The 21,918-nt window shown below is 45.9% G+C and overlaps 2 protein-coding genes across 3 annotated transcripts in view; one reads left to right on the top strand and one right to left on the bottom strand.

Moving 5' to 3' along the window:
- STAP2 (signal transducing adaptor family member 2) overlaps window positions 1–537 on the top strand; it is a 40,261-nt gene extending 39,724 nt beyond the window's left edge. The window contains exon 12 of the mRNA XM_066636414.1: window positions 479–537. Coding sequence (XP_066492511.1) covers window positions 479–537 — 59 coding nt within the window. The remainder of the gene's footprint in view (window positions 1–478) is intronic.
- Window positions 538–3,072: 2,535 nt separating this feature from the next.
- FSD1 (fibronectin type III and SPRY domain containing 1) lies at window positions 3,073–21,364 on the bottom strand. Of its 2 annotated transcripts, none has more exons than XM_066635804.1 (12): window positions 21,254–21,364; window positions 20,354–20,485; window positions 19,363–19,464; window positions 17,457–17,479; window positions 15,359–15,480; window positions 13,625–13,834; window positions 12,772–12,870; window positions 11,276–11,435; window positions 9,712–9,791; window positions 8,557–8,808; window positions 7,534–7,622; window positions 3,073–4,842 (listed from the first exon to the last, which is right to left on the bottom strand). In XM_066635804.1, the coding sequence occupies exons 1-12, from the start codon at window positions 21,362–21,364 to the stop codon at window positions 4,732–4,734; spliced, it is 1,491 nt and encodes a 496-aa protein (XP_066491901.1). In that variant the 3' UTR covers window positions 3,073–4,731. The 2 variants fall into 2 exon arrangements, with proteins under 2 accessions (XP_066491901.1, XP_066491902.1); XM_066635805.1 differs by having other exon boundaries at window positions 9,712–9,781; window positions 11,293–11,435.
- Window positions 21,365–21,918: the final 554 nt, after the last annotated feature.

Below are 21,918 nucleotides of genomic sequence, written 5' to 3'. Positions count from 1 at the left end.
GGGCCAGGGGGCAGCGTGTCACCCCTCCATCATGGCACTGGAGGCCGTTGGCCCTCTCAGCCCCTCCATTGCTACACTAGTGGGGAAAAGTCAGAATTTATTTCATTTTCAAGGGAGCTGTTCTCATGATCTGGTCATTTCAGGGTGTTTGCTACTACAGTGTTTAATTTGAGTGAGGGCTCCCTGGGGTTTAGCCCCTAAACTTGTTTCATTGCTAAGTTCCAGCTCTGGTATATACACAGCAATGAGAAAAGGGCCCTTGAGAATGTCAAGAGTGCAATTTTGGAAAGAATCCCAGAAAGTCAACTTTAGAGAGGGATATACCAAGCAGGACATTTTCAAATTTTAAGAGTCAAGTTCAAATACATTTGGCAGATTTTCATACTCTTGCAAAATTACATGGCATAGTTCTTACATTCCCTGTTTTTAGAATCCTGGCACACAAGCATATTCATCCCTGCTCCTTTTCCCCTTGTAGGTATAACTGAAGAGTTGGAAAGGAAGCTGAAGGAACGAAGGGCCATCCTTCAAGACTGAGACTGTGTCCATTGCCAGTGTTCTGGCAAATTGCTAAAGAAAGATGATGAGAGTTGAACATTTCCATCCTGGGTCCTATCTGGAATCTGCATGTACTGTTCATCTCTCTCTTTTTCCCCCTGAACCTTCTTATGCCACACCATTGTGATTTTGCATGTCAAAGGTCTCCACCCAGAGATTCAGTAAAAAAATTCAGTTATTGACAAGGTCTTGCCCAGGACTGACAGCCATGCTGGAAATGTTGACCTCAGAAATACTATAAGGAATCTCATACATAATCGAATTAAATGACTGGTTTTTTGTTTTTGAGATCCTCCCTTGGGGCATTGACTGGACTGCTGAGATGTCATGGAGTATTCACATTCTAACTGCAATTGAGAAAGCATCATATAAGATGATATCAATGAAGCTGTTGTTAAGGAGGGAACGATTCATATGACTGGCAGAAAAACGGACAGTCTGGGATGAAGAGGAGTTGGGAGCAGATGGCAGCTACTAGAAAAACATGCAAGGAAGATTGTGGGAGATAGTGAACAAGCAGTTAAGACTAACAGAATGGGGATTTGAAATCCATCCAGCTGAATAATTAGCTACGGATTTATAAGGGCTGGTTCACACACAATATAATTGCTTAGTTTGCTGGATTACTGTAGGACTGGTTACTGACAGCTGTGTGGCTGATTCCACAGGAAGGCAGCGTATCTGAAGTGACATGCAAATTACCACCCAAGTTACGCTTTGCATGAATAAGGGCTCCAGTTGAAAGGATCTCAGGTAACAGGACTGGGAAAGCCACCACCAGCTGGACCAGTCAGAACTAGGCAGAAGAGCCAATGACTTGTTATCTGGTAGCTATCTGCAATCTGATGTAGACTGCAAGCTCCTCATGACAGGAATCTGCCTGGGGCTTATGAAGTCCCGAATATTGTCACTATAGAAATACTATGGACATCTGATAGTGTCTCAAATGACTGTCCAAGGACTGGCGGTTTCTCATGTGGCACTAGAAGGCCAGAGCTAAGAGGGGCATCAGCATAAGAATCGCTTTGCTGGATCAGGTCAAGGTTCCATCTACACAGTGGCATCACTAGGAGGGTACAGGGGATGTGGGCCACACTGGGTGATAAGCAGGGGGGGGGGATGACACCACTACTGGCCAAAAATTTTTAGAATTTTGGTATTTTTGAATATCATCATCATGTTCTGGAGCCTCCCATAGATAGTGGAAACCATAGATACCTGAAACCATGGAGGGCTTCCCCAGGCCTCCCAATGCTTTATAAGACAATTAAAAACGTTGATTCCAGTTTCTCTATGAAACCGGAAATTGTGTTTTTTTTCGCTTTAGAGATCAGTCTGAGTTCATCAGAAGCTGGGACAGACATCCTCAGCCTCTGATGAGCTTAGTGGCCCCTCTGGAAGGGTTGCGTGCAGGGGTGAGAACGCTGGGGGGGGGGGCTGGACCCAATCTGCGGCTAAGTGGGATCTGCAAATATAGGGCCCCTCTATATGCATAATTTCATGCAGAATGCAATGAAACAAACCACATTGAAATATCTCTATTCTATGAAAAGTTTTAGCCAAAAAACCAGCAGGGGTAGGGCTGTGGTGTATCACCACACCATCGCCTGGGGCATTCCCGTGCCCAATGCATGGGAGGAGGTCCATTCCGCGAAGACATGTTGGCCTCCCGCACTGGGTGACACAAACCCAAGTGATGCCCCTGCAATTGGGTGAGAATTCTATATTCCAATAGCAGCCATCCCATGAAGAAGAAGAAGAAACCCATGAAGGCAAGTCTTCTCCTGTTTGTTTGTATCCAGCATCTGATATTCAGGGTTAGGCTGCCCCAGAACATGGAGGTTCCGTATAGCTTTTGTGGTTAATGGATATGGGTAGAGCTCCATAAGAACTCTGCTAGATCAGATGAAAGGTTTTCAACAGTGGCCAGTCAGATACCTCCAGGAAGCGTACAAGTAGGGCATGAAAGCATCAGTCCTCCCATTTTTGGTGCCCCTCTCAGCACTTGGTGTAAAAGGTAGCCTGCCTCCATATCTGAGGTTCCATGGATCTATCCTGGCTAATAGCCATTGCTTAGACCTTTCTTCCTTCACTTTTTTTTTCAAATTTTTTATTTTTTTAACAAAATATCCAACTAAGCTAGGGACTGTTCCCACCCCAATGGGGGTTTGCTCTTTTGAGAATAATGGCAGGGTGACTCATGTTTGGAGAGTGTTCCTATAAAATCCTCAGACAGACACAGCTGATGTGAGGGTAATGCAGAAATGTAAAATTTATTAAGGCTGGAAGCTGGTTGCACGACTGAAATAAAACCAATTCTACAAGCAGACCTTGGCACATGGTCTTGATGTTAACATGAGAGAGCAGAGCATCCTGAGATCTCATTGGACTACTGTGTTACTGCCACAGGGGGAAAAAGTTGGTGCTGTTGTGATCTCAGCTTTGTAAAAGCAAGGCTGTGTGTGTGACAAAATTCTGCAAGAACAAAGAATGTGGTGTGGAATCTAGACTTTTGCACCCCATCTGTTTTATCTCCTCCCCCCCCCCCCCGCACGCACACACACACATTTCTGTCTCACGTGGTTGCGAAGACATGCTTGAATGGAGACAACACTCATTACTGGAGTCACAGAATCCCAAGAGGGTGTAAAAATATTTCCAGTTGCTGTGTGTTTCCAGTTGCTGGAGGCAACAATGAGCCTTCCTCACTGGGTAGGTGGCCAAAAGGACATGAAGGTAAAACAGGTCACTTTCACACAAGTAACGGAAACTTCTGTAACCCTCTCACCAAGCTACAGTCTCTGTGTGTATTCAAACTAGATGTCTACCAGTCTGCAAACTGAAGGGTGCTCTTTTTCTCACAAAAATAGACATGGGGGGGGGAAGAAGAGGGCAACTGAATGGCACTGCAGCATGCCAAAAGGAGAACACTGTGCACTGTTTCTCTGCTGGAAAGTGCTCCCCTGAAGTAGAAATTGCCACTTCTGGGGGGGATTGGGGAAAGCTGCACAGGCAAAGTACCGGTATTACCCTTCTCATGCTTGCATGCCATGCCACCAATATGGCCATCCTGTCTGTGACTACACTGATCTCAGTGTGACTTAGGACCCAATCCTATCCAACATTCCAACACAGATGCAGCTGTGCCAACAGGGTGTTTGCTGCATACTGCAGTGGGGGAGCACTCACAGAGGCCTCCTCCAGATAAGGGAATGTTTGTTCCTTTATCTGGGAGCTGCATTGTGGCTGCATCAGTGCTGGAAGTTGGATAGAATTAGGCCTCTACACTCAAGAAAGTGTGCACAGGATTATAGCCTAAGCCTCCTTCTAGTCTCACAGGTAGAACAGCAGGTGTTTTCTCCTTTGGAATCTCTAACACTCTCTTCAATCTTTTGCACTCATCATGATAAATATGATTGGCTGCAAATACCATCCTGAGCCAACTGGAATCTTGGGGGCAGCAGAGTTGGGAGGGTTTGGTGGGTGGAAGTTGGAAGCAGTACCACTTGCTGACCTGTTTAAAACTAAGGATGTTTCTATTCTACAACCAAGTCAGTCATCATTTCTCAAAGGTTGTTTAGGAAAAAAACTTAGTCGGGGTGAACGTGGCTTCCTGGCAAAATGGTGCATCTATTGACCCCATTGTGGCGTATGCCCTCTATAACTCTTTCCTTCTCCCTATGAATCAATTAGAAAAGAAGTGATGCTAATGCGTCTCACTTGGCTAATTTTGGCAGACTGCAGAATTTGGATTGCTTTCCTGTGAGATCTTTTGAAAAAAACACGTTTTAGCACACAGTCTTGCTTAGAAGTGGTGCCCTTTTTGACTTGAAATTCTGGATTGTGCAAGATTCACTGCGCTACGTCAGTTGAAGGTACAGGTGAAAGTTTCGTAGTGGTGGGAAAGGACTTGGTGAAGTTTGATAGCAGGAGATGCTTTACAATCATAGAGAGATAAATAATCCAATACATTCATGGTGTGGTTCTAGGCGCTCCAGTCCACTTTGGCAGGGCAATCAGAGTGCCTATCCAAGATGGGGAGAAAAACTGAACAAACTAAAAAAATACTGTTGTAAGAGTTTGTTTTCTTGCACCGTTGGCTTGCTAGGAGGTCTGGGCCCTACTCATGGTGAGAGAGGTCCAATCCTACAAACTGGGAAATGCAGCATGGCTCTAAGATAGGCTAGTGTTGGAACTGCTCGTGGCGCTGTTTCGCTTCTGAAGGCATTTGATGGCGCTGGGTACTTGCAAACCGGAATAGACATGAAAGCTGCCACACCAAACCTATTGGGGAAAAAAATCAGAGAAGGCAGTGGGGAGATGACTGGATGTTGGGAAAAGTTTACCAAGAGGTAATCTAGTCTTGACTTCCTTTCCTAGAAGGACTATCCTATCATTAAACACTGATTATGTATTTATTTCAGGGCTGAGCAGAAATGTCTATATTTTTTCATAAACATAAGCAATAGGAAAAAGGCTCTGATTTATATATATCAATCTTTTTTTTGACACAGCTTGAGAAAAGCAGTTACGTGTTTGCATACATTTGTGGTAGCAGATGGACCAGCGCTGGGCATAGCACCTAGCAAAAGGTGCCAATGTCAAGTCCATCTTGACCTGAAACTCAGAATAAACTGGGATGGTAGATCATTGCCATCACCCAAGGCCATTAAAGACTGGATAGGCCATTTTGGGAAAACTCTCTCTTATATTAGCACAGAGACCTAAGGTCTGGGGTCTCTTTAAAATAGAAAGTAGTGGAAGGTGGGTACTTCAGGGAGATGGGGCAAACTAGCTCCCTCTTGAGTGAACAGAGACTAGGTAGGTAAAAAAGTAAAACAGATAATGTTTATTAAAAGTCATTAAAAGTACAGAAAAGAAGGAGAATTAAAAGGAGAGAGTGAAGCACAGTCAAGGAGTGGGTGATGGCTCATGCACTGAGGTGACAAAGTTCGGACAAGAAGTTGGCACAACGGCAAGTGGAATCTGGCCCCAGAGTTCTAGTCCCAGGAAAAAATTTTTTGGCCCCCAAGGAAGGGCAGAACAGCTAAATATCTTTGCACAAGTCAAAAATATATACAATATAGTTAGGCCTTGGCCCTCTTCCGGCTCAGTAATTTGTACTGGCTTCTCCTCCCACACCCGTTGGCCATGATTACAACCCACACCTAACAGGGCATATGGGTAACCCCAGTTGATGCATCCAATGCTTGGGTGAGATACCACAGCAAAGTGACTCCATTGTTTAATAACATGCAGGTGTTAACCAGGTTTTACCTGTGGGGTTGCATATTGGGGGAGGGGGTCACTTGAACACTTGTCTTTCCTGATCTTGGAAATCAGATGGGTTTGATAGCCCAATTAGCTAACGCACAGCCAAGTTCTTATTATTGGCCATGGTGGAGCAGTGGTTAGAAGAACAAACAGCAGCAATAGGGCAAACAAGGCTAGTGGATCTGAATGACATGGTAGACCCTTCAGGATGCTAAGGAATCACAGGAGTCTCTTTAGGGCTAGGAAGACTGAAAACTGGGGGCGGGAGGGGGGGAAAATCAGCATTTTTCAACACAACATTGCCCTCTTAATTGCTCTCCTCTCCTCTTAACAGAGAAGAATTCCATCAATTGGTCTTAGCCACAAAAAGCCAACATCAACATGTGGCCAAATCTGATCGGCCACATAATCTGTTGGGATGTCATGCCATTCACTACAGGATCCCCGATAGTGAATCCTGATGTGCCTAATTTGGGAAGGTGAACAAAGCAGTAGGTAAGTGAAGCAGTGAAAGAATGGCAGTCAAACAATGGCAGCAAACAGGATTGAAAAAAGGTAAATAATTACTTAAAGTGTTTTTTGAAGAATAATTTTTACCCTATTGAAATTACTACTCTGGGGGTTCCAAAACAATGCTGGAACATATGTGCCTATGATTTATTCTGACAGCCACGCAAGAAGGCCCAACTGCAACACGCAAGAAGGCCCAACTTACAACATGTGTAAGATGTGTAACTCTTGTTCTCTGTGTTAGCTCATCTAGAGGAATTGTTTTTCACTCTCTCCCACCCCTCACATGCACACCAGTTTCTGAAGCAAACAGCGCTAAAGTGGATCAGAATATCCTACTTTACTGTGACAAGTGTATTAAAAATGGGAGGGGAAATCCATCCTCCTAACCCAGTGGTTCTCAAACTCTCTAGGAGAGTTTGAGAGCCACTAAGTTCTTGCGTGGGCGGGAGGGGGTGTCAGCAGGGGTGGGGGAAGGCAGCAGCGCAATCCCCAGGATCGCACTGCTCTGGGGGCTGGAGGGGCTTGGGTACACGTACCCAAGCCCGTACAGCCTCCAGGGGGTGCGGATAGCCCAGCGCGACCTGCAGCAGGGTTCCCCATAGCAGTGAAAGTGGATGCGGAGCAATCGCGCCCCGCCTCCGCTAAAGCAGAAGTGGAGCGATCCTGGGGATTACGCCACTGCCTCCTCCCTGCCTCCAGGTTGCCCCCTCCCCTTAAGGGGGCAGGGGCCAGGGCCCACAGGCTGCGGCATTGTGACGCTCCAGCTTGAAAAGCCCTGTCCTAACCCCATAGTTGTAAGAGAGAGGCTAGGGCTGCAGTTCAGTGGTAGAATGCCTGCCTTGCATGCAGAAGGTCCCAGGTTCAATCTCTGGCATCTCCAGGTATACCTGAGAAAGATTACTGGCTGAAACCCTGGTGAACCTGCTGCCAAGCCGGCATGGACAATACTGAGCTAAAGAGTCCGGTTTCAAGAACGGCAAAGTGATGAAAGTGGTCTTAGGAACAACTGATCTGTTTTAAGGAATCTTCAGGGGACCTTAATTCCTGTGCTGCCAAGCCTCTCTAACACATCTTGCTTATCTCTCTACAGTGATGAGGATTAGAATCATAACTTTTGAAAAGTCTTAAGGTACTGAATTCTTCCATAAACATATACATGCATACAAGCTCTCCCCACCATATTCTTACCATGAAGGCAGGAAGAACTGGCTGAGTGAATTTGGCCCGAAATGTATGCAACAGCTGCTTACTTTTAGCATTGTAGAATGAGAGGAAACCTGAAAGAGAAAAAAACCACAAAGAAGAAATGAAGGGGGTCCTTTTCAGGCCTGGGAGAAGCAGACTGGTAGCAGATATGCAGGCAGGAGGAGGTGGAAGGGCACAGATAAGAATATAAAAAGCTATAGATAGTTTAGCATCCTGTTCCCAACAGGGGACAAACACTGGAATTGCACAAGCAGGGCTTGAAGGCAATAGTTCTCCTCTCTTTGTCTCCAGAATTTGGTGCTCTAGGGTAGACTTTCTCTGGACATGGGGACTCCATTCCGAATGATCATGCCTAAGAAGAGCCTCGACTGAATCTGGCCATACGGTCCATCTAATCTAGCACCCTATTTCATACTTTGGACAACCAAATGCTTTCTGAGAGCCCAGAGGCATGGCAGGAAGGTAGAAGACCCTCCCATCTGTTCCCAGCTACAGGCACTCAGTGGTATATTGCCTCTTGAACATGGAGGTGCATTTTAGTTATCATGATTAATACCCATCAACAGGCTTGCCCTCCCTGAATTTGTCCAATCCCCTTTTAAGTCATCTCAGCTAGCGGCCATCACTACCTTGTGTGGCAGCAAATTCCATAAATTGCTTCATGTGAAGAGCTTCCTTTTGTCACCTCTGAATCTACTGCCCAACAATTTACAGTAGTTCAGTCACTCCAAGTTAGGCGAGAGAGGAGAACAACTTTTGCCTACAGTTTCCACACCATAATTTTATAAAGCATGTATCATTTTCTCGACTAGACCATTTCTTCTAAACTAAAACATATTCCAGGAAGATTTGAGTCCTAGAAGTTCACAAAGTTTGGATTTGGACAAATTTTGCACTGGTTTCTGTTCCATTACTGACTATAAGCCTTTCGGGAAATGGAGTAGGCTAGGCATTGTAAGTACAAGAGTTCTTTCATGGAATGATTTTTCCACAAGCAGATATCACCTTCATGGAAATTGCAGTAGATACCGATGATGTCAGGGACTGACACGTCCAAGATCTTGGCTTTGTTGTTGTGCTTGGCAGTGAAACTGACTTGAAGCCAGTTGTTGAGGTGGATGCACCAGGAGGATGGTGTCTTGCCCAGTTGATCAAACTTGCCCAGACTTCTGTAGGCCACACCAACAGCAAATGCCTTGCTGTCCCGGTCATAGCGCACCTCCCAGTAGTGTTCTCCACCATCAATCAATGTGTCTCCTGTGGTGCGGCAAGGAAATGGCAGTGGAAGCCAAGCCAGACGGGAGAAAGCCCTAAAGTCCCTCTAAACTCCTCAGCATTTCATGCACAACCAAAGCAAACACAGGTCAGAGATGTGGACCCAGCCAGGGCATTCTTGCACTATAGACACAGACCAAGCATTGGGGGCTTTTACCCAGGCCTTGAGCTCCTGGAGGCCCTATCCATTACCATAAAACAGTGGCTCCCAAACTTTTTAAAACAACACTTTCTTGGGACCCACAGTTTTACAAGAGGTTTTTAAAAAGTTCACTTTACCAGCCACTCAAGCCTCTGTTTTTATCCTTTTTTTTTTACTATTGGGGGGAGGGGGGGAAGCCTGCCTTTTAGAGCATTTGTTGAGCTCCATGTTCATTGATTTGGACAATTTTCTGGGGATGCTGCATTCTCCTCAGCCTGCCCTTCTATGTGGACTGAGGGCCCAAACCTATCCAATTTTTAAGTGCTGGTACAGCCATGCCAATGGGATGCGTCCTGTGGTGGGGAGGCAGCCACAGAGGCCCCCTCAAGGTATGGGAACCTTGTAATATACTATCCCCCGCTACTGACCCCAACCAACTGCCACACCACTGCATACATGCACACCCCCTATCTCACCTGAGGGAGGAGGTCCCGTACCTCCTTCCTGTGCCATGATACACATAGTTATGCATTGGCTGCACCCCCTGACTGGCCTGATTCCTCCAGACTCCATGCATAACCTTCAAATTCTTGCCTTGGATCCACTTACAACTTTCTAGATCACTCCAGGCTCCGCCCATGTTCTGCCCTCTTATCTATCTGTACTGGCTGCACTCCATCTTGTGGTGTTGAGGGGAAATATTTTTGAAGTGAAAAGCTGGGAAAACTGTAGCAGGAACTTACCCAATACTGTATAGGATTCGGCAGTGAAACGGTCCCTCCCTCCACGACCTGATGGCATCCGTTTGGGTGACTGCACACACCTGCAGAAAAGAAGGAGGAAGAGTAACCGGCTCAATGCTATGCTCTGAGATGGAGACACTGCATCTGGAGAGTTTTCCTTTCTCTGTAGAGTCATCAAACTGAAGCCACCTCCAAGCATCTTCTAATTGTTTATCTACATGTCACATTTAAACCAGATCCAATATTTATTTATTCATTTGAAAAATTTATATCCCTTTCCATGCTGAAGCAAATGCCCAAGGTGGCTTAAAAAGCTCCATAATAAATTGTACAACGTTTCACAACAATAAGTAAAAAAAATCAATACTGAGCATTAAGAGCCCAATCCTGTGGTTGGCGGCACAGCTCTGTGCCAAGGACCACAGTTGCAAACTTGCCGTAAGGCACATTTGGGGGCTCCAGGCTCCTGCCAATGCTAGCCCAGCGCCAGCCAGTGCTGGGCTAGCACCAGGTGGTGGCCCAGGTTCCACAGCTTGGCAGTTTCCTGGACCGCTGGGCTGCGGAATGGGAGGCGGGGGTGTGGATAGGGGTGTGAGGGAGGCGTGCCAGAGGGCAGGCTGGAGGCGTGTCAGGGGGAGGGAGAGAAGTGGATCCACGGAGCTGTGCTCCGCAGGATCCAGGGCGCTTGTGCAGGGCTGCGCGCCCTACACAAGTGCCTTTACTTTAGCCAAAAGGTCGGCGCTAAAGAGAGTAGTCCTCTTCTCCTGAGGTGCCTCCCACGGCAGCGCAGGACTCGGTGGCAGCCCTTCTCAGAGCCTCAGAGCCTGGGTGCTGCTGGCAGCTCAGGACTGGGCTGTAAAACATTAATCTGAACATTAAATACTAAAATATTTAAAACATTTTTTTTTAAAAAGGTAAAGCAAAACCCATGTCATGGGATTGGGAAACAAATTAGTTCAGGGAAGCAGCTCCATAATAAATGTATATCGTATCACAGCAATAAGTAAATAAGAAGAACATTAAACAAAGCACTAAAACTGTAATTTTTATATTAAACTCTAAACATTAAAACAAAGCAAAACAGGGCAAAACTCATCATTGAGCCATGGGGGGGGGCTAATTAGTCTAGGGAAGCAGTCAAGACAAGCATTATTGAAGAGGTGCAGAGGGCAAATATCCACTCAGTAACCAAATGCCAGACAAAACAGGTCTGTTTTGAGCCATAATAAATTCTAAGTTGGGGGCATTCACTTTAGAATTGTCCCCACAATCCCACCCTCTTGTTTCAGCTCAACCCAGGGCCAGCCCAAGATCTCCTGAAGCCTGAGGCATTCTTTCCTTCATATTTTGTCTTCTTCTCCATACCACTCTCTCTTTTCCAATCCAGGGAGGAGAACAAGAAGGAAGAGCAGTGGAGGCAAGAAGAGCACTCCCCATCAATCTTCTGCCTGATGCAACAGATGTAGTTGGCCACATGGACTAAGAGCACACACCCCCCAATCATCCAAGACCTCTGCCATCCAATCATGACAGGGAAACACAGGCAAGATGAGACAGATGCTACCTGGCTGGAGAGTTGACTGGTGATGCTGTGCGGCCCTTTCCATCCTTTTCTCGAGCTTTGATGTCTTGGACCTTCCCTCCCATGGCATCCCATTCTACATTGAGATCTTCTACTTTGAGATTCTGGTGGCTGGTGCTGGCATCCAGGTGGTACATGAAGGCTGGGTATGAAGAACAGCTGCTTTTAGTCATTGGAACAACTCAGATAAGAGCTCAGGTACACAGCTATTCAGTCATTACATTGTATATGCATGCAGATGTCTGTACACATTTACGTATTTTTGGGTACTGGGTACATGGGTGATGATACAATGATACATGGGTTCATTTTAAAAATGAACCTGGGTACAAATGGAAGAAATTGTGTATACAAATTGTGTATACAAGCTGCAGTCTTTGAAATCTCCATAACTATTGGCGATTAGAATGCTGACTTCCGTAGATTGAAAGGAGACCTCTCTAGCCATTGGATTAATCTGCCTGACATGTAATGAACATCCACATAAGAACATAAAGAACAGCCCCACAGGGTCAGGCCATAGGCCCATCTAGTCCAGCTCCCTGTATCTCACAGCGGCCCCACCAAATGCCCCAGGGAGCACACCTGATAACAAGAGACCTGCATCCTGGTGCCCTCCCTTGCACCTGACACAGTCCATTTCTAAAATCAGGAGGTTGCACATACGCATCATGGCTTGTAACCTGTAATGGATTTTTCCTCCAGAAACTTGTCCAATCCCCTTTTAAAGGCATCCATGCTAGATGCCGTCACCACATCATGTGGCAAGGAGTTCCACAGACCAACCACATGCTGAGTAAAGAAATATTTTCTTTTGTCTGTCCTAACTCTCGCAACACTCAATTTTAGTGGATGTCCCCTGGTTCTGGTGTTATGCGAGAGTGTAAAGAGCATCTCTCTATCCACTTTACCCTTCCCATGCATAATTGAATGGATTAAAGTCCATTCTTCTTTCCCCACTCTGCCCCAAAGCAACAGTGCCCCATTTCTGAATAACATTTCTGGGGATCCCTGGGTAATAGCTGCTAGAGATTTTTCTGCTGCCTGACAACAAAGCAAGGAAGTTTATTTGGGTCTGTTTCCTAGTGGGATCCAACACCATATCAGTTATTCCAAAGACTTCCACTGTGTCAGCAAAAGATGCATAGCTTCTTATAAAGCCTCCATTTGTGTGGAGGGGGATGTTTTCAAAGAAAGTTAAATGGGATTTCCTCCAGTGTCTTTTTTCAAGGAACTTTGTTTGCTGAAGGGTAAGGGAGGGGCTCTAACAAAAGAGTCTGCTCCTGTACCTAAGGCAGTGTCATTGGGCTGCTGAGTCCTTGGGGCAGAGCTTGCTGGCAAAAGAAGAAAGATCTACATCAAATTAGCCCCACCCATTTTGTTGGGCACCCATTTTGTGTGCCATGTAAGGGGTGGGCCACACCCTCCTCTCTCTGGTTTGTCTGAAAATCTCATAGCCCTCCTGGGAGGTGACCCACCTTTCGTTTCCAAAGTGACAGGCTCCGAGAACTCTCCTGCAACAGCCTTGTTACAGGCCTTGACACGGAAGTTCATGTATTTCATGTCGAATTTCAGCCCTGTAGGGAGGACACAAAAAGGACAGATGGACAACAATTGGACCTTCCCTGCCAGCCCCCCAAGCGCAACATGCATCACATTGTGTCTTGATAGCGTTGCCAGATTGCAATATGAAAATTCACCCTGTTCTTAAAACTACTCATTAAGTAGAGTAGCAGCAGCTATTGTGGAAGCTTCTCCTGCCTGGTCCTTTCCCAGTCCTTTTCTGTACCTTCCTCCCTCTGTGCAGCACACACCTGCTGCCTCATGCCATTTCAGACTGCAGGTAGGAGCTCACATATGAGAAGAGCCCTGTCAGATCAAACCACAGGTCCATCTGATCCAGCATCCCAAATTCTGCAACCTGTATAAACTGAGCAAAACAGCAGCATTTCTCAGATTACATGTCATTTTTTCTGGTATTGCTAATCCTGGGAAAAGCAATTATGCTAAAGCCCTACCCCCAACTACTAAAGCCCTAACTCAGGAACCCCTTTCAAAATTCCGTTTCCAGCAGGTATTGGCCACATGTTCTGAACATATCTTAAGAGCTAGGAACCTCCTCTTCTTTTTAAAATGAAAGCTCAGAGGAAGCTGAATTCTGGGTGCACAATCAAATCCTGCATTTTACCTGTGCACCAACAGAATCCAGTGTACATTCAAGCTGTACGTACTCTATTATCTTGTCTGTACTGTATTCTGCAGATTCCTGGGGAGAGGGAATGAAAATTATAGTGTGTTGCAGACATATGCCCATCCCACAGATAGCCTTACCAGACAGCGTGTACTCAGTTTGCTTGATTCCTTCAATGACCATCCACGGTTGATCTTCTTTGACCCGGGGTGTTCCATCAAAATTGGTCTTACGATACTCCAGCACATAATGGTCTATTTTACTGTCCTCCTCTGGCATCCTCCACACAAGAGTCACACAGTTGTCAGCCACCAATGATTCAGCCATATCTATCTCTGGAGCGCTGGGGACTAGATGGGAGGGAAAGCAAGTGAAAACTGGACATGCCGAACACAGAGCAGAAACAACTGAACATTTGGGTTCTGTTCATGTTAGTATTTTCTAACTCTCCAGTTCAGTTCTGGTTCAGCAACTAACTTTAAAAAGTGGTTTGGAAAGTGGTTCAGTTACTTGGAGTAGGTTTAGAAACATTTCATACAGAACAATATGTTGCAGTTTTGCTTGCAGTGGAACTCTATAAAAAGATAACTATTTAACTTGAGAAAAAGACTAAATATTTATTTTTGAGCATGCAAAGGTTTTACACTCACACATAAAATTTTCATTTCTTTTTCTGTTCCAGTTGGTTTCAGTTCAAGTGGTGCTGACACTTCATGACATGGGATTGTCAGCTTTTCTGTGGGCTGGTTCACACATGCCTTGTCCAGTTAGCTTGCATGTGTGAATACGCCATCACATCTGTGCCAACGCAGAGCTCATATCAACTCTTCGACTCAGAACTTTATTATGTTTTATCATTAACAGAAGAGAAGTAAGCCCAACACAAAAACAAGCTCTGCCTCTTGAGAACTCTGAGTCTAAGATAGGCAGAGAAAACTGGAGGGGAAGGTGTTGCTACTCTTCAGCCTTCTCTCACACAAGCAGCCAATGTTTCCTGCTCATCTCCCTCCCAACTTACAGGGAAAATTAGCTTGCTACAGCAGAGAGGTAAGCAAAGAGAAGCAACCAAAGGAGAAAGGCTGTGGGCTACTTTTCATGTCACAGATGTCATGTGCAGATGGATTCTGAGGCGCCAGCGCTGACTCAGCCACAGAGTGAAGTGATGGGCTGCCTCGGGCAAAGGATGGCATCCTGCACCCACTGGCCACCTCTACAAGCTGCATCCCCTGGTCCCTGCTCACACCCTTATTTCGCCCTTCCTCTTCATTCTTCTGCTTGAGACAGAGTGGAACAACAGAAATGGAAAAAGGAAGCCAGGAGAAGCATCAACCCACTGCTGCTTCTTCCAGCTTTCTCGTTCCAGTTCTGCTTTGCCACTCTCTCTCAAAACACAGAGCAGCAGAAGGCAAGTAAGTTGGACAGGTTATAGGACTGCCTCTGGCATCACTGCTGAAGATGGCAGTAGCACTGTGGGAGGAACAGGGATGGGTTGTTCAAGTCTCTGATCTGATTCCTCCACCATTTCCTCCAAACTGAAGCACATGGGCAGAGGGGGCGACAGCAAGCTTGGCGGAGTGTGTGCGCGCATGTGTATGGCAGAGCACATAGGCAGGGTGGCTGAGTGCTCGTGGCAGTGTTGAGAAGGTGGCAGAATTTTAGTGGCACTTGAGGTGCCATTTCCCTTAGGCCAGACCTGGTGATCACCTTGTGGAAAGCTGACTGCTGATGAATTGGGGGACTCCAAAGTTTCAAAAAACAGGTGGAGGAGTTCCAAAAGTCTGAGACAAGCTGGCATTAGAGATTGCTTCAAGCCTGCTCATATCAGCTTTGATTCCTATCTACCACCCCTTGTCACTGGAAACATCCCATGTTACCTGGCAGGAATTTCAGAGACTGCAATATCCGCCGTTCTTGGGCAAAATCAACCATCAGATGGCTCATGTTGTCGCTGACTTTGGCCTTGAGGGACAGCCGGAATGCAGGGGCCATCGTCACACTACAAGAAGATCCAGCAGGAGAGGGGAGGAATTAGGGAGGGGTCCTCAAAAACCACAAATGACCTGAACTAGCATGGACTAAAGGATAGATCAGAGGTCTGAGGAAAGACTGCAACATGCAGGGGATCACAGTGGCTAGGCTTCAAGAGAACTCAGGCATGGAACCTGACAGGGTTGTCAGAATCCCAATTTTAAAGGGGGGGCTAGAGAGAATGTGTAGAATGCCTTTCCATCACTAGTACAGGTCACCTCAATAGGCCTAGGTTCTAGAACAGTGGTTCCCAAACTGTGGGTTGCAATGTGATTTTTGGTGGGTTTCCAAAGGGTGACGGAAAGATAAGATAACTTATTGCCTCAAGCCCTGTGGCTATTAAAAAATCAGATACTGTAGCTGCTAATTATCCTGCAAAGAGGTCTTGCAGTTTGCAAGATAGCTGCTAACTGCCCTGCAAGGAGTTGAGAGCCTGATCCAGACAGGCTCATGCTGGCCCAGTGCTGGCCTCAGTGTTGCAAATTTGCTATAAGGTACACCTGCAACAGTTTGTGCTGGTCTGGCACCAGAGCTGACTTGGCACAAGCCCGCACTGAGCTAGCGCTGGCTGGAGGGCAGGGGACCACCTCCCAGAGCTTCAGGTGAGCGCTGGGCGTGGAGAGATAAGTATGGGCAGGGGAGGCATTCCAGGGTGGGGGGAGGGTTGGGAAGGCATGGTGGGGGGAGGGAGTGGCACAGGAGGGGGCAGAGATGGCAGTAGGCCCTGCCACCAGATCCTAACCCCCCTCTGGGCCCGGGAGACCCGACATAGGTCTCCCTGAATCTGTGCCTGCTGAATAGTGGATGCAGATCCAAGGAAATCCATCAAGGCTGCCTGGGGATTACACGGAGAAAGAGAGCATAAGCTCCCTTACCACGAGTAGCCCCAGTGCTGCTTCCGAGCCCAGCTGGATGCCATTTCGGCACTGCTGCAACCCTGAGCACTGGAAAGCACTGGATTGGGCTGTGAGTTCCTGCAGTTTGCAAGCATGTGTAAATACAGGGAGATAAATGTTTGAGAGTCTTTTTCTGGTTATTTTTACTTTTTAAATAAATGAAATTTAAATTTCTTTCTAGATCCCCTTTTTTCAATGTCTGGCAAACCTAAGTGGGTCCTGATAGACTGTTTTAAAAAGTGGGTCCTGGTGTTAAAAAGTTTGGGAACCACTGCTGTAGAAACAAAACAAAAATATTCAGGAACTGAAACTTGGTTGTGGTTGGCCCAAGACAAAGAAAATCCACTTTGCATTTGCTTAAAGGCAGCCTTGTCTTTATGATTTCCTTGTTTGATCCTATTCTGCCTGTTCAGAAGGCTAGGATCAAACAAGGAAATAATAAAAACAAGGCTGCCTTTAAGTACGAGCAAAGTACCTTTTCCTTGTCTTGGATCAACCACAACCAAGTTTCAGTTCCTGATGTCAAGGCACTGTCAATTAGTAAGAAAGAAAAGAATGCCTGTGAGCCTATGTAGAATACCCACCACACTGCCACCAGCCCCCCCCCCCACCTTTGGAATTAGCAGCAAGTGTTTCAGGATGAGAGGATGTCAAGCCTGATCAAGGAGAGTCCTGTTTCTTTTGTTAGAACCAATCCTATCCAATTTTCCAGTGCTACTGTTGCTGTGCTAATGGGGTATGCACTGCTTCCTGTGTTGGGGAGGCAGTCAGAGAGGCCTCCTCAAAGTATGGGAACATTTGTTCCCTTACCTTGCAGCTACATTGCTGCTGGACAGGTGCTCGAAAGTTGGATAGGATTGCGCCCCAACTACTGCAAGTCCAGCTCAATAAATCAGGAGGGGGTGGACGGTATGTCCTGAATCCAGTATAGGGTAGGGCACTATGGCAGTACTTCTCCCACTCCCAGCCTCCAAATGCAAGAGGCTGAACCTGCCTTTTGCAGAGCAGACACCCAGGAAGCAAGAGGAGATCATGGAGCACAGCATACCTGTCTTTGATCTGCTTAGCAGCCTTTCCAAGCCGTGCAGGAAAAGCAGAGAAAGAGAAAGAGAGAAAAAGCAAGGAGGGGTCACAAGGGACAATTTGAAATGGGAAGTATTGCTAAAAAATGATCCTGGACTAACAGTGCAGCTTTATGCACATTTACACAGAAATCAGCTCTGGTGAGTTCAGCAGGACTTACTCCCAAATAAGTGCACAAGGACGCTGACCAAATGGCTCAAAAAACAGGTAAGGTACAAAATTTACAGCCCAATAGGTTGCTCTGCTGTCAAAACTAGCGTTCCCAGCAGCAGTTCTTGCCTTACAGCACTCGTAAAAATCACTCCAGCAACCCACAAAGCCTGGTGCAGCTGACAGAGAGGCTGGAGAGGCCACATGTGTGGCAGCGGGTCAGGGAAGCCCATCAACTGAGGGTGGTTGGTGGGGGAGGGTGGAATGGGGAGAGGGTGACCAGATGTCATAACGCAAAAGAGGACAAGGCATCCCAAAATGTAGGACATCCAAGAAAAATGTAGGATGCAACAAAATTAAAGCTAAAAACACGCGTATATTGATTTAATGTGGTTAATTTAAACACTATATTACTTAATACAGTAAAACTATATTATATTACATATAATTTATTAATTACAAAAAGATTATGTGCTGCCTACAGGTAACTGCTCACAGGGAAAAGGAGGACATTTACATTCTTTTCGAGGACACAAGGCTAAAAAAATGACTTATCCCGGAAAAAGAGAACGCCTGGTCACCCTGCCATAATGGGGAGAGGGCAGGAGGAGGGGCATCTGATGCGGATGACTTGCACTGGATGCTGTCTCCTCTGGTGGCAGCTGGCACATCCCCTTTGTCTCTTCAGACTTGTGCCAGCTAAACAGCTGGTGCAGGTCTGAGGAGATCCATAGGAGACCATGGCGTGGTGGAATGCTTGCCCTACTTCCCTCTCGCATCGCATCATGGTCGTCCCGTCCCGTCCCCGTCCCCCCAGGATACAACTCAAGCCTCCTTGCTGTGGCCGCACCAGCAGGGGAAAGGACAGGATTGTGCTCCCACTTTTCCTTTGAGGTTTTCAGGTGGTGTGGCACACCTGATCTCTTCCCCTTCACACACACATTGTACATTCACAGGCTTATGTTCAGTGAGAACCAGCACCTAGGCTCACACAGAAGTTCTGACCCACACACACACACACACACACCCCTCTTGAACCTTATTGCATTTTTTGAGATGATCCTTATCCATTTTTGTGAGGTGATCCTTTCCAGATATTGGCCCAGTCTTGCTAAAGTTACGAGTGGCTTGTGACTCCTACTTGTGACTTTGGCTGCAATTCTATGCACATATATATCAGGGAGAAAATCTCTTCTGAACTCAGCAGAACTTACACTGAAGTAAATATTTATTTCAAACATTTCTACCCCATCTTTTTCCCTTTGGGGGGGTCCAAGGTGGCTTGCAATATCAATTAAAAACACATTGTCAATACAAAGCTACACAAGAACTGAGCAGCAATTAAAACAAGGTCAAAATATACTTGGAATTACACTGCTAAATCTTGCTGAAAGCAGTGAGCAGTCCTTGTGGCCAGTTATAAAAATAAAAAATAAAAACATCTTGGGGATGGTATTACACACAGGATTCTTTCTCCTAGTTGTGACTTTTATGGAATCTCTGTCCCGCCCCCAGTCATGGAAGGGCTAAACACTTAGGATTGTGCATACAGTTTATATAAAATCATTTTGGGACACACAGAAATGCATGCAAATCAAGCATACTTGCAATATTGATATTAGTTTGCATATTTATTCCAGTTCTCTATTTGCATTCCCTCTGAAAAGTTCTACACTTGCCCTTCCCTCTGAGAAGGCACCACCAGCAAATCACTTGAATACCTGGTTAAAGCCATGGTTTTCAGCCCCCTGCAGTGTCTGGTTGGCTGTCTCCAATAGCTCTTCTGAACTCTCCAGGGCTTTAGTGCAAGCAGCAAGCTGGTTCTGGGGAAAGGAGTAGATGGAAAAAGACGGTACATTATAGCAAAAGGGATTACACAGAGGCAGTCCTTCATCACTGAAAACTTTACAATGTGAGGGTTCAAGCCTTTGAACTTAGGAAGTAAAAAATAAATAAGATCACCTCTGACCATGTGCAGAATCCATTGCCCTCACTATTGTGTAATCGTGACAAGAACAAATGGAAAAATAGGCCTTGATTTATTCCCCATCCTCCTTAGCCATTCTCTTTCCCTCATTCCCTTTTCCTCTGTCACTTTAGGAATACAGATTGTAATTGTAAGCACTTGGGGGCAGGGTCCTTTTAGGGCTTATGTAACACCTCAATTCTATCCTTCCCTCCTGCCAATGCAGGCACAGCAAAAAGCCTTGTGCTGCTTCGGGGGGGGGGGGCAGTGGAGGGGGACGAGGCATGCTTCCTGCAGGACATGATTCCAAAACTTCCACAGAAATAAATGTCACAAATGTTTTGATATTTTATTTATTGAGCAGCTCAGTTTTAATTAGCACTGGCGCAGCCAGGCCACATGGCCTATGCTGTATAGGCTCCACTAGTTGGAAGCTGGTTGGAGGTCTCCTTGGGATAAGGGGATATTTTTCCCCTTTCTCCGAGTAATGCACCAACCTGTGCCAGCGATACAGCTGGCAGAAGTCTGAGCAATCCCATGTAGGGCCGCAAGGCTTGGGAAAGGGGTTACAATATGGTGAAGGAGGTCTCCACCAATCCCACCCCTTCCTGAGCCTGTTCCAAGCCCTGTTCTGCCCTCCCCTGTCCAGAACCCCCTCCCCAACACCCTCCCAAGATGGGGTAGCTGGATCAATCTTGGTCTGACTCAGCTAGACAGTTTGAATTTTCTTAGATGGAATTTCCTACCTGCAACTCATATGTCCGGCTGGCACGATCTTGCTTGATCTTCATGAGCATTCCTTCCTTCAGCTCATCCAGAAGGGTGTACAGGGATTGGAACTCAGCTTCAAGGTCCTGCTGCACCCTGTCCGAATTGGTCTGGCAGAAGCAAATGAAACAGATGGCCAGTTGTGAGTCATTTTTTGGTGGAGAGGAGTGGAGTCTGCTTGAACGTCACACCCTCACTACAAGTGGCTCATAACTCCATCATACAACGTAAATAATATTCAATTACAACAATCTATTGATTACACAGGCCTACAAAATTGAGGGTCAGAACTGTTCTTCCCAAACTTTATGGTGGTTTGATATCAATTTGGGGTGCCGATTCCAAAAATGGCATCCGTTTTGCCCTATCACATCTAGTTTTGGAGATATAGTATAGCCTCATTAGTGAATGGTTTGAGCAGCTTCCTCATGAGGAAGCCAAGGTGTAGGCTTCCTCATGAGGAAACTGCTTGAACCATTCACTTATATTCCTTAAGGAATATAATAACACAGGCCAACACACATTTTGCTTCCTTAAACGTTACAGCTAGGATTTTAAAAAATGTAAGTTCCCAGTGGCATCTTTTGGTCTAATACAACAAGACTCAGTTTACAAAAAGAAAGATGCTTATCAGCCATGATAGCTAAATGGAACATCCATGTATAGAGGCAGTATATTTCCAAATACCAGCTGCTGGGGGATGATGTAAGGAGGAGGGTTTTGCCTCCTGGAGGCGTCTGGTTATCCACTGTTGAAAACAGGATATGCTGTAGATGTTCTTGGGTTTTTTCTTGGCAACTGTTCAGTGAACAGTGTTCTGGGTGAACACTGAATAATTTGGGTACACCTCTTATTCTACACATTAAATTTCACATTACCTCCACATTCTGGAGCATCTGTTTGAGGACATAAATGAAATTCTGGATCTCCTCATTCTTCACAGCAAGTGTCGTGATAATTTTCCGTAGGGCATCCTGTGAAAACAGCATTAAGAAGGGGGTCTCTTTTGCCTGCATTCCCTTTTTTAAGCCTGCCTTTCACCCACAGCAATGTGAGTGGGTGCCCCATTATAAATGGAGGCAGGGCTTATTTGCAGAATCTGATTTCATCATTAGGGTTTTAGACTCCAACCCTTTTGATCAATCTACCTTTGATCATGTGCAGAGTGCATTTCCCCTTGCTGCTAAGCACATGCTGTCTAACCTTATACTACAGTATTGGGACTGGTATGAAGATTCCCAGATCACAGATTAGAGACAGTCTCTTATCCTCAACTCTACTTTGTTTAGAAACAACAGGTAAAATTTCAAATTGTTCAGCCCACTATCATATGAAACTGTAGCAGAAGCTTCAGACAAGGGAATCTGGCTTGGATGTATGTGTCCCAACATGGACAAAGAAAATCTGAGAAAAGCTTTAAATAAGATCCAGAAAGAAATAAAAAATACAAGGAGGGACATAATTGTCCCTGAGGTGGTCAATCTATCTGGACTGTTCAACTTCAGACTATAGATATAGGCTTACATGACAGAATTCAAACCCT

This window comes from Tiliqua scincoides, chromosome 8 (assembly GCF_035046505.1).
Source record: "Tiliqua scincoides isolate rTilSci1 chromosome 8, rTilSci1.hap2, whole genome shotgun sequence".
Taxonomy (NCBI): domain Eukaryota; kingdom Metazoa; phylum Chordata; class Lepidosauria; order Squamata; family Scincidae; genus Tiliqua; species Tiliqua scincoides.
This window is presented reverse-complemented; position numbering and strand designations above follow the sequence as displayed.